The 13,982-nt window shown below is 33.9% G+C and overlaps 1 protein-coding gene across 1 annotated transcript in view; it reads right to left on the bottom strand.

Annotated features, from left to right (window-relative positions):
• The window catches only part of UNC13C (unc-13 homolog C), a gene marked incomplete at both ends in the record, with an annotated part of 463,147 nt that overhangs the window by 261,907 nt on the left and 187,258 nt on the right, over positions 1-13,982 (bottom strand). The window contains one exon of the mRNA XM_084241221.1: positions 13,088-13,229. Coding sequence (XP_084097347.1) covers positions 13,088-13,229 — 142 coding nt within the window. The remainder of the gene's footprint in view (positions 1-13,087; positions 13,230-13,982) is intronic.

Raw genomic sequence — 13,982 nt, 5'->3', positions numbered from 1 at the left:
CATTCACACAATGTGCATACAACCTTCCCTGCCCCTCCCTTCCCCTCTATTATGTAATTTCCCATCCTCCCATGTCACTTCATAAAACCACATGACATACATCAGCCAGTGAGTTATAAAAAAAGGTTTCTGGTCCTATCTATTTTATTTTCTCTTATTAGCCAAGAATGTGGCCTTCACTGAAGATATTAAAACAGCAAGATACACTAAGCTTTGTTCATTGACTGAATAATCGAATTATCACACTGGCTCTCAAACATCTACAGCTAAAATTCTTATTGAATGAAATAAATCTGTATTTTTGACTAAGCCACAATTCATGGCTTAATGTAAAAGTGAATGAAATTCTAATGGAATAAAGAAAGAAATGAGTATAAGACCTATTAAGTTCATTTTGTTTCACAGCATATGAGATGATTTTAGATAAATGACAAACTGTTACTGTTTTTATATTAGCAGTATTTTATGTCACACCTTATATTTAACGTGTTTCACAAACTTCAACTTTCATGAAAATGTAAACTTTTGTGTTTCATATGGGAAATGATGGCTCATGTATTAAATAAAATTTGACAGCAAGAGAAATAAATTGTATAAATAGAAAAATCTATCACATCATAGAGAGAAAAAGCAGTTATATTAAATCTGCTATTAGACCACTTCAATCTGATTAATTAGCTAACCAAGATACCAGCTTTAGTTTACCATTTTATGAATTTGCCTTTCTTATCATTAGAGAATAAGAAATTTTACTGCAAAAATTCTTAATAAATAATGTAAGTTCTATTGGAACCATTTGCTTTGTGGTGTTCCATTAATTAAAAATAATTCCTTTCTTAAAGAGTGGTTCATTTGCAAAATTTATTTATGTTTTCCCATTGTGAAAGATAGGACTGGTTTTATTTCCTTGGAAATAACGTGTTATATTCCCAAATTACACTTCCAGTTTCTGGATTCCTGTGCATGTGTGTGTGTACGTGTGTGTGTGTATGTGTGTGTGTAATTCACAGGTACATATAACTATAGAGATAATCACCATTTAGACAATTTTCTTTTGGCAGCTATCCAAAGTCTAATTTATTTATTCTCCTTTTCAAATGATCTTACTGCAAACATTTTTAGATTTAGACTTCCTTGGCTATGAACCTACTATATATCTCCTATAATTAAAGAAAAAACCACTACCCACCAAAAAAAGGCTATCCTTCCCCAAGTTATCAGAAATTAGTCCATTCCAGTAGGAATTTCTCTAACTGTAAAGATGCCCATGTATTTCACAAGATCAGTAAAACCTTAATTTAAAGGAAAAAATAAGCTCTTGCTCAAGTAATTATCCCCTGATGGGAAGTCACTAATAGAGTAGTACACAAGACAAAGATTGTTCAAAAATGAAAACTGCACTTACAGTCAAGCTAGCTCTAATGAAACAACCAAAATACATCACAACTGTATCAGAAAAATACATCAATATGAAATGATGCCACCCGCAGCGGTTGAGTGCTGGGTTGCGAACCTGCCCGCGGCCTCTGCAGCGCCAGTTCGATCCCCGGCTGCTCCCCGGCCACCTGAGGAGGGTCCCACATGGCGCGCAGACCTCTCCTGCCGCCCGCTGCTCCCCTCAGCAGTGTACTTCGGTCCTTCTGCCTGCTCTGCTCCCCGCTCTGGCTCTGGTGAATTCTCTCACCCTCCCATGCTTCTGGCTGTACCCAGTGCATGTGTAAACCAAACAAACAAACAAAAAAACAAATAAATAAACATGCCTCTATAAAATAATAAAAAAAAAAGAAAAGAAAAAAATGAAATGATGCCACCATTAAAAAATCACATTCCTTAAGAATATGTAAAATTCTAGCTACGTATATTAAATGTAGCAAACGAGAGTCTAATATTTTCAATGGTGTCTTACCAGGTTTTATTAGTGAATACATAAATAGAAATATTAAGTATATATTAATAAAATATATACTCATTTAAATAATCTGTAAGGATATATGTTAAAATGTAGATGGTAGAAATAGTGAAAACATCTTTATAATTTTATGTTATAATCAACAAAATTATTATTTAAAACATCAAGTCGTAATAAGTAATCCCATTTCAACGCAGGCTGGAAGGCAGGGTATTGACTGAGAAAAGCACAAGTCATTAAGCTTCAAGAACCTGAACAGCAAAGCAATCCTGACTAAAAAAAAGTGGAAAAAATATAGATATCATACTTTCGGACTTTAAACTATAAGGCTACCACAATCAAAACAGTATGATGTTGGAATATAAGCAGACACACAGATCAATGGAAAAGAATTAAGTGCACATAAATAAACCCACACTTATGTGGACAGGTAATTTATGGCAAAGTAGCCAAGTATATCCTGGAAAAGGAAACTTTCTTCAACAAATGGTGTAAACTGGATAGCCACATGCTAACGTATGAAACTAGACTACTCACTCATATCAGCTACAAAATTTAACTCAAAATGGATTAAGGAATTGGATATAAAACTTGAAACCATGAAATACATAGAAGAAAACATATACAATGCACTCACGACCTTAACTTTGTGTCTTTGGGGACTCAACTCCAACAGCAAGGGAAACAAAAGCAAAGATTTAAAAAAAAGGGACCATATCTTCAGAGTGAAAACTATCAGTATAATTAAAAGATACTATAATGAATGGAAGAAAATATTTGCACATTATACAATGGACAATATCTGACATCTACAAAGAACTCATGCAACAATAACAAAAAAAATCACAAAAGACATAGAAGAGCTGAATAAACACTTCTCCAAAGACAATTTATAAATGACGAAAAGGCACATGAAAAAAAAAGCTCACCATTATCATTAAGGAAATGCAAATCTAAACCAATGAAATATCATCTCTTTCCTGTAAGAATGACCCAAATCAGAAAGACCAGAAACAAGACGTGCTGGTGAAGGTTTAGAGATAAAGGCACACTTGTACACCATGTAGGCAATGTACACTGGTCCAGCCCCTGTGGTAAAAAAAGTATGGGGATGTCTCAAAACATTAAAAGTAGCGGGCCTCCCCAGTGGCGCAGCGGTAGAGCGCTGAGTTGCGAAGCTGCCCGCGGCCTCTGCGGCGCCGGTTCAATCCCCGCCTGCTCCCCGGCCACCAGAGGAGAGTCCCACATGGCGCGCAGACCTCTCCTGCCTCCCGCTGCTCCCCTCAGCAGTGTACTTTGGTCCTTCTGCCTGCTCTGCTCCCCATTCTGGCTCTGGTGAATTCTCTCGCCCTCCCGCGCTTCTGACTGTACCCAGTGCATGTATAAACAAAACAAACAAACAAGCAAACAAGTAAATTAAGAAAAACATGCCTCTATTAAAAAAAAAATCTTAAAAAAAAAACATTAAAAGTAGCTCTACCATTTGAACTAGCAATTCCACTCCTAGTATCTACCTACCTGAAGAATGAAAAAAACAGTAATTCAGAGGGATATGTGCACTCATATGTTCACTGCAGTACTATTTACAATAGCCGAGTTTTAGAAAAGACTTAAGTGCCCAAGGGCAGATGAGTAGGTTAGGAATATGTTTATACATACATAGCTATATGTTTTATATATATATATATAAATATATATATAAACATACACACAAATATGTAATAGAACACTTTGCAACTATAAAATAAGATGAACTCTTGTCATTTGCAACACCATAGATGGAACTGGGGATTATGCTAAAAGAAATAAGATAGAGAGAGAAGACAGATACTGGATTGTTTCACTGATATGTGGAATACAGAGAAACAAAGTGTAAAAAAAAAATCACACCAAAACAACCCTAAGAATCTGATTGTAAAATTGAGGCTACCATAATTGGAGGGGGAATACGGGGAGCAAAGTGAGATGTGGGCCCAATAGACTCTGGTGGATAACTTGGTGTGAGTATGGTGTCAAGGCACACATCTGAAGAGGTACAATTTATATCTCTGAATCAGTTTTGGGCAAGTTATGCAGTTGTGCTGAATCTCCAAAGCCCAATCTATAAAATTAGAATGTTAATAATTATGTCTTAAAGATGATAAATACATATAAAATATTTAGAATTGTGTTTGGCACTTACTACATTTTAAATTATAGCTAGCTAGCTAACTAATGCAGCAAAACATATCATTCAACCATATAGATGTATTTTGTTTTCAATAGCAAAGAAGTTAGTGCAGATATATAAAACAGGGGCATGTTTAGTCTAATTATTAAAACACAGGATATTGATAAAATATTAATACATACTGATGCAATATATTTTTATCCAACTATTAAAAATACTACTTTAGGTGAGGGTTTTGTCCAGAGCTCTCAATACTGTACTATCGATCTATATATCTGTCTGTATAACAGTGCTACTATTACTGGCTACTGTAGCTTTTTCTTTATCCCTAAACAAATGTTGAGCTCATTATTGGTACAATATTATATAGAAGATCTCTGAAACTTATTTTTCTTATTTATTTGAAATTTTGTGCATCCTGATTAATAAACCACATATCCCCATTTCCACAGCTCCTAGAAAATATCATGCCAGTCCTTTGAGTTTGTGAATTTCAGTATCTCAGATACTTTACATGAGTGAAATCATGCAGAATTTATGTAATTGGCCTATTTCAGTTAGCATAAAGCCCTGAAGCTTCATCTATTTTGTTGTATATTACAAAATTTCCCTTTTTTGTAAGCCTGAATAATATTACATTACATAGATATGTCACTTTTTCTTTACCCATTCACCTGTAGATTAACATTCAGGTTGTTCCCACATCTTCAGCATTGTGAACAATGCCAGAATGAATCTGCCATAAGATCAAAGGTGGGAAGCCAGGAGTATCTAGTTTTCACTTAAACTCCCTTCCCCTTAATCTCTTTGCCTTAGATAGCACTACCAACAACTTCTGGGACTCCTCCATGATTCAAGTGACTGCTAGCTGGGACTGCCTTCTAAGGTCCCAGTTCCTTTCATTCATTTCCTGTTTTGTAGTTTTGACACCCTTGTAAACAAACCTTTGTATATTGCAAAACAGTGCAGTCAATATGGAAAACAACATAGTAACTAAAAGAGACAAGAGTACAGGGGAAATTTGTGTTATATATATAAAATATAAGTCTCCAAACCATAAAATTTCATATTCAAATGGGTGGATTACACTGCCATTTCCATTCTATTACCCATTGGGAGAATTTACTTCCATTCCTCTTGGGGGAATGGTTTATGATAAGCATAAAACATTTCATTAACTGTAGCATAGGAAAGTTAAATCAAATGTCACCATTAATTATGAAATGACCACATTTTCAATTTACTAGGATCAAAGAACAAAGATAACAAGCACCTTACAATTTATTTATACTTTATCATTTTCAAAGCACTTTCATATACATTCTCTTAATTAACCTTTATGTGATATTTTAAAGATTACACATGTTTACATGGCCACCTGATGCATCATTCTCAAGAGCTCAGTTGGTCATGTTTGTTTCTGTGTTTTCTATTCACGCCTGTTTTTACCCCATGGTAAGAGAGGTAAAATTAAAATTTCAATTACTTAGTATTAATCTCTTGAGGATATCAATGTGCTATTATTTAGGGGAACTACATTTTCAAATTAAAAAAAGGAAAAAAAAGGACTTCATTTGCATTTTCCTGTTACCAGATTTGTGACTGTCTTGTTCAGAACAAAAGCACTTATTTTTTAAGAGAAGAGTTTGGGTATGGGGGAAAGACATAATGCACCTTTCTTTTTTTTTTTTTTTTAAAGATTTATTTATTTTATACAAGAACCAGGGTACAGAACAGATGCTCGAGAGGGTGAGAGGATTCACCAAAGACAGAGCGGGAAACAGAACAGGCAGACTGAAGAAATACAGTGCTGAGAGGAGCAGCAGGCGTGACAGGAAAGGTCTGCCATTCCATGTGGGACCCTCGCCGGCTGGCCCGATTGAACGGCGCTGCAGAGGATGCGTAAAGCTTCACAGTGCTGCGCTCAACTGCCTGTGCCACCAGGGGAGGCCCTGTACCTTTGTTTCTAATTGTATTTTATTTGTAGCATCACAGTTGGAAACTGATTTGTAGTCCTGATTCTACTAAAACCCAGTGAGCTTGTTTTTTTCCAACAGAAAAGTGAGGGAATAGGATGAAACTCTCTCTCTGCCCTCTTGCCCAATCTCAGTTCTCTAATTCTTATTGCAGCAGCAATATTTTAATAGCACCTTGTTCATTGGTCTTCTCTCTTTCTCACTATTATGGTTGGAAATTTTTTGGCATGACAGTGTAAAGTTAGCACAAAATATGTAATCATACTACTAATGCTTATTATAACTGCCAGCTGAAAGTTTAACACGTATCATTAAATTCTTATTATCTTAACAGATGTAACAATCTTGTGAGACATGTATTAGTTTTCCAATTTTTCATACTAGGATAAGTAAAATTCAGAGGTTAAAATAGCTCAATATGTAGTAAAAGTCATACGATTAGTAAGCCATTCTTTTTCAGAATGTCAGGACATGTCTTTACCCTGTAGTTCATAGGGCAGTACTATTGAGGAAGAGAAAGGCATGGATGCATCTAGGATATGTATGCATTTTTTAAAATATGCACATAATTTACTATTAACTCAGTTCCTTCTGCAAAGGAGAACTTATTACAAATGAAGTCAAATTTGCAATTAATCCTGCTACTTTCATGTTCAGATGAAAACATGCAAACATAGATTCAAAACAGTAGTTCTTGAACCAGTGCTATAAAAAAACCAGAAAGAATGGAATCTTGGAACACAGAAAAATGACAAGAAAATAGAATTTCTGTTGAAAATTTGGGCATTTGCTTTTTATATTTTTAAAGGTGACCAACAGAAAATAATTATGAACACAACCCACTTAAAGCTTGTAAAACTTTATCAATAAAGTGAAAAATATTGTGAAAACTATGCAAATGATACATGCAAAGTAGGGTGTAATAGATTTAAATTTGAATTTCTTCTTCCTTAAAAATACTTTTGTTTAAAAACTAGACATAGACATAGGAGCCTCCCTGGTGGCACAAGGGGTTAAGACATAACCTATGAAGCTATCCCACAGCCACTGCAGCACAAGTTTGATCCCCAGCCAGGGAGCTGCCCACATGGTGCAGCAGAACTCTCCTGACTCACCTGCTGCTCCCCTCAACAGTGTATTTCAGTCAGTCTGCCTGTTCTGTTCCCCACTCTGTCTCTGATGAATGTTCTCACCCCTCACACCTCTAGCTTGTACCCCAGTTCTTATATGCATAAATAAATAAAATCTTAAATAAAACCAACTAGACAGTGTTTTGCCAATGTAGATAATGGCCTTTATCAAAAGAAAAGAGATATACAATATAGTAAAAATATGAAAACTGACAGTATACAGAAAACTTGTATTTTAACTTTCAATCCAATATACTCTAAGGTATACTCACCCCATGTATCATGAGGTTCCCTAGCAGGTCTGGTAGGAACAAACACTATAACCTGGATGAACATTGACCATTGTCACATCTAGTTCTTTAGGGTGGTTATTTTGTGTTTAGGAAGTTACCTCATATACATGCACTTATTACTATTCTGATCATTTCTCCAGGAGACTCTTTATCAGGGTTAAAATATTAGAATATTATATTTTTTGACTGGATGTTTTCTTTCATAGAGTACAACTAGCAACCTATGAATCAGATGTTGTATTTTCTGACATGCCTTGTGTTTGTTTTATTTCATTTTGGTTATTATTTAAATTCTGATTTTTAGTCTAGTAACAGGGACTAGAGATATCTTCCCACTAAAAAAAAGTGAACAAGAAGTATGAGACAGTATATAGATATGTCACTGAGTAAAAGTGATCATAGAAGCAAAAGTGAACTATGTGATTCTTATGATTACCTCAGATTACTGCCTTGAGGGAGCATCTTGGCCACTCATTGAGGAAGAAGAGGGAATCTAAGTGAAGTCTGCCAGTCTCTGTTTTGAAAAGGCATAGATGAAAATTTAGGGAGACCAAGGCAGCTAGAGGTTACAGGAGATAGTATCAAAAAAGAGAGTGAGTGCTGAACTAAAGGTCAATTCCACCCATCTACAGAGGGCTGCTCTTGAGCTCTCAACTGAGTACCTGTTTTCATGAGATGGCATTGCCCAAGGTCAGGAGAAGGGTCATTGAAAGGCTTAGATTTATAACAGTTGTCTGCACTCAGCAAGGCTGGAAATAGTGCGTTTCTTCTGGAAAGACTAGAAAATTTATCATTTATGAGTTTGTAGGTAGAGCAAAAGGAAAAATATTATTTTGGTGTTGACGAATAATTAGTTAAAATGATTAAATTTATTTTTCACTTAACAACTCTTAAAAGCAAGATCCAAAGAACTATTTCTATGTAATCTATGTCCTAGAATAAAGTTCAAGAATGTTTAAATAATATCTAAAATATCCAAAATCTATGTCGATATTTAGTATGATATTCAGTATGAAATTATTAGGCATGCACAGTAGCAGGGAAGTTTGCCACACAATGTAGAAAAACCTGTCATAAAACTGACCAAGAATGGCCACAAATGTTAGAACTGGCGGTAAAGGACTTAAAAAAAAAAAACAATGATAAGAAGCATTACATATGTTCAAAATGTTAAGTAGAGGAAGGTATCAGAAGAATCAGAATACATGCTATAAACACTATAACCAAGATGAGAAAGCATACATTGTACAAAAATGAAGAATGATGTAATATATAATAACAAAATGGCAAATAAAGTGGGCAAAAATGTGCCATCACAGTTAATAAAAATAGCAAATTGAACAAAGAAAAAAAAAAGATGCATTGCAATATATTTGAACACACTTTGGATCATATACTTTTCCACTGACTTCATTCATTAGTAATAAATTGTGTTTCTGGTTCACATCATTGAAATTCTTCTATATATTGTTTAGGGACAGGACAATTATCTATGTAATTACAGCCTCATAATAAAACAGTTCCCTTTGGTTGGAAAAAAAGAATACATAAACAGGCAGAAAACATTTTCAAAAGGCATATGTGATAAAGGACTACTATCCAAAAATTCAGAGAAATCTTAAAACAATAAGAAAACAACCAGTTTAACATTATGGGCCAAAAACCTCAACACACATCTCACCAAACCATTCATAAAGATGGAAAACATATGGGGATATGTTACCCATCTTAGGTCATCAGTAAATGCAAATTTAAACAACAATGACATACCACTACACACTTACTAGAATAGCCAAAATCTGGAACACTGAAAACATCAAATGGAGACAGGAGAAAAAGCAACATGAACTCTTATTCATTGATGGTGAGGACACAAAATGATAGAGCCACTTTGGAGATAAATGGAAATTTCTTACAAAACGAATGATTCTCTTACTATATGACCCAACAATCATGATCCTTGGCATTTACCCAAAGGAAATGAAAACATCTCCACACAAATACATGCACATAGTAGCTCTATTCAAAATTGTCAGAACTTAGGCTCAACTGACTTGTCCTTTACTATGTGATTGGATAAATAAAATGTGGCACATCCAGACAATGGAATATTATTCAGTGCTAGACAGAAATGGTCTATCAAATCAAAAAAAAAAAAAAAGGTAGATACTCCTTACATGCATATTACTAAGTGAAAGAAGCCAATCTGAAAAGGATACATACTGTATGATTCCGACTATTATGTTTTAGAAAAGGTAAAACTTGACAAGTTCTGAAAACTATTGAAGCAATATAAAGATCAGTGATTGCCAAAGGTCGGGAAAGGGATAAACAGGTAGAGCACAAAGGATTTTTAAAGTAATGAAAATACCCTGATACCATATCAGTTGGTATATTTCATTATTTATTTGTTCAAGTGCATAGATGAAAACTCCAATTATAACCAGTAAACTATGAAATTTGTAATACCATGATGTCAGTAATAATTTTAGGCAGGGCAATAAGACAATAGAATCAGGCTTTTGATGTATGAAAAATGAAACTCATTCTAATGTTCATATGGAAACAATTCTAAAGTTTTCAAGAAAAAAGGTGAAATAACTTAGGGGAAAAATGGAGAACTAACAAGATTTTAAGTCTTATTATCAAGTAAATCTATAGGAATCAAAACTATGTGGTGTTCACATACAGATGGAAAAATAGATTGACAGAACAGAATAATACAAAACACATCTACACATATATGAAGAGTTGAAGTTTGTTTGAGGTACAAAAAGTAATTTGGTAGAGAAATTATAGTGCTTCCAAAAAAAGGATAGAAGAAGAATTGGATACCCATATGCAAAATAATGAACTAAGGTCTGTAATTTATATCACACGCACAAATTACCTAAAAATGTATCATAGAACTAAATATAAATCTTAACTTTAATACAAAAAGAAGAGTGACATTTTTACCCAGCAACACAACACAAAAACATACATAGAATACAACCACATGAAAAAGGTTTAAATCACTAGACATGAGAAAAATGCAAAATAAAACCACTGTAGAGTGGCTAAAATTTGACTGCCCTTACCAAGTGTTGGAAGGACGTGTATGACAAAAACTTACATGGACAGTACTTGGGAAAAATGTCATTAAAATAAAACATACCTTAATACGCATTCTAGCTATTCCACTCTTATTATTCAAGAGAAATTTAAATATATGTTCATCTAGATATTTATATACAAGTGTTTCTAAGAGACTTATCTTTAATATGTATGAACTAAAAACAGAGCAAATAGATCAGTGATTCCCTTGGCAGGCATGAGGGTAGATCAAGAAGAATGACTTCAATAAGGCATGAAGAAATCTTTTGGGGTGATGGATGTTATTTTGTTTTTGGTGATAGGTTCCTGGAGGTATACATATGTCAACTTTATACTTTAAATATGTAGATTTTATGTTATGTCAATTATACCTCAAAGACAGTCTAAACTTTCAAATGTCCAGGTTCTCTTGAGAATTTGGAAACTCAAGTTGCATTGCATCTACATGATTTCATGGCCATGAAAGTTGCTTATTTTCCAAGAGCTCTTGCTCTCAAATTTGCCAAGTTCTCTGTCTCTCTCCTTCCTTACCCTTGTTCTGCCTTAGACAGTTACTTGATTCTCTTAGTAACTTGAATTTATGACTATAGATTGTTTGTTTTCTGTTAACAGATAAATATTGAAATAGCTTCTCCCATTAGTCTGAAGGAAACTATCCTGACCCCTTAACTCATTCTATGCTATCCTCTGTGATTTGGTCCCAAATGATTCCCCAAAGCTGTATCTTTTTTCAAAAATGTGGGGTTTTTGAGGGTTGTTTGGTTGGTTTGTTTTGCAGCAACATTGATTTGCAGTACTGTATATAACTTAGGAGAATAGGTTCATATAGCTTCAGATTTATGTTACCCTAGCACATGAACCACCAAAGCCCCCATAAACCTCCATTATTTTTCCATTGGGTCTCCTCCCCTCCTTCATTCTTTACCCTACAGTCCCCCTCTGGTAGTCTTAATTCTATAGTCAGATTTCTAGTGTTTTTTTTTATTTTTTTCCCTTTTTTTTTTCAATATTCCACACCTGAGTGAAATCATCCAATATTTGTCTTTTCCCTTTTGACTTATTTTACTCAGGATAACCCCCTCCAGTTCCCTTTGTGTTCATCTTTTTTTCAGAGCTGAACATTATCCCAACATGTATAGGTGCCACATCTTTATACACTCATCTGGCAACCAGGTTGTTTCCATAACTTGGCTGTTGTAAATAATGCTGCAATGAACAATGATCCCTTCCAAACTAGTGTGTTTGTATTCTTCAGAGAGATACCTAAGAGTGGAATTCCTAGATCACATGGCAATATATTTTTAATATTTTGAGAAACTTCTTACTATTTTTTATAGGGGTTGACCAGTTCACTAACATCATGAATCTTAATTTGATTCTTCTTGTTTTTTTGCATCCTCATCAACACTTGTTTCTGGTCTTTTTAATTTTGACCATTCTCATATGTGTGAGGTGGTAGCTCATCGTGATTTTGATTTGCATTTCCCTGATAAATGAGGATGAACATGTTTTTATATGCCTATTGGCCAACTGTTCATCTTCTTTGGAAAAGTATCTATTTAGCAACCTTGCCCATTTTTGAATGAGCTATTTGTTTTCTTTTGGTTGAGTTGTATGAGTTCTTTATCTTGAATATTTAACCCCTTGTTGGATGTATGATACACAAATATTTTCTTCTACTCAGTAGAGTGTCTTTTTGTCTTAATGATAGTCTCTTTTGCTTGTAGAATTCCATAACTATTTCTTAACATTATCCTCAGCAGTCCATAAACACATGAAACACTATATTTCTCACACAATGTTGCCTATATTACCAAGCAAACTGTATATGATTTGGTGACTTATCAAGTTAATACGATCCATGTTTAAATTATTAGCAAGAACAGAAGGAAAGGAAAAGAAATGACAGTCTTAAAGTGTTGGGATTTTCATGTCTACTAAATGGTAATTCAAAGTAATGTGTCCCCAAGAAAAATAGTGGTAGAAAGAAAAAAAAATGATAGAAAAATAACTTCCTGCTGTTCGGTGCAAAATACAAGAGATTTAAAAATAAATGACCTCACAGAAAGTCAGAGGTTGTATAAGTTATCATCAACCACATCATTAGTAAAGATGTAAGTGAGACAGACAGGCCAGGAGATGCCTGAACCTTTCTATTATCAAACTATACATCTCTAGATATCAAAATATTGCTGAATCAAGCCTACAAATTTCTCTCTATTTAGAATAAACACAAAGTATTGATCATGCTGTTTTTTTCCCCTACTGCAAAGTCACCTCAAATTTGCCACCAATTTTGTTTGAAATATTTTTTCTTCATTTGTTACCAAATGAAGAATGAGTAATAAATATTGGTAGAATGTTGAGCGAGTTTACATCATGATTTCTCTTTTTGTGATTTCTGCATAGATTTTATTAAAGATGAGGTAAGTACTGTTTGCATATTTTACATGCCTGTCTTAAAATTATTTTTAAATTTTTTAATATTGGTAATGAGTAGATTATATACTCACAAATAGAACTTTTCATCCCATACTGGATTCAGGTTTCCAAAAATGGTTTTGGTTCTTCTTTTATTCTTTCCAACTTGAACTGTAACATATGGATCGCTTGACCCTGTTTTGTCTTTTGCCTGTAAGCCTTGTGCAGAAACAACTGAAATAAACCAAATCAAACTTTTTAATATGGAGATTTCCTCAGAAACAAATGATAATGATGAAGGAAACAGTCTCAATCACTGGGTTTGCAGATGAAATCACACTGGTTTCTTTCTCCTGAGCAACAGGACTTTATATATATATATATATATATATATATATATATATATATATACACATATATATATATATGTACATGTGTGTATATAAATATATATATAATATATATAAATATACATATAATATATAATAAAAGCATGAATACACCAAATATTAAACCCTTCCTTTGAGTTATATTTGCTTTTACTTGTAATGAACAGTAGCTATACTGCTATATACACAAACATATTAGCTATATATTCACACATATTATTGTACACATGCATAGAAAATTAGGTTGCACCTATAACATGCCAGAAACAAAGAAAACAACTTCCCAACATAATTCAGTGGTCTGTGATAAAATCTGTTTATATTTGTCATGAATACTGATTAACTCAACCCAGTAAATCAAAGCATTTTTATTTTACTTTGTAAATACAATATGAGAAGGGTCTTAGCAAACTAGTGTGATACATAGGTACTAGCTGTTAATGTTATAAGCAACCCCAGAAGTTCAAATTATTAGATGTCACTAACTCAAATTGTCTTGATATTGATCCGGGAGTAAGTAAAAATGTTATTTGTCTTCTCACAAAGAAAACTGACTGAAGAGATTATTGGCTACTATTGCAATTTATCATGGCAAGCA

The sequence above is a fragment of the Talpa europaea genome, assembly GCF_964194135.1.
Source record: "Talpa europaea genome assembly, chromosome: 8".
Classification (NCBI taxonomy): domain Eukaryota; kingdom Metazoa; phylum Chordata; class Mammalia; order Eulipotyphla; family Talpidae; genus Talpa; species Talpa europaea.
The sequence above is the reverse complement of the archived record's forward strand: the minus strand, read 5'-3'. Positions and strand labels throughout refer to the sequence as shown.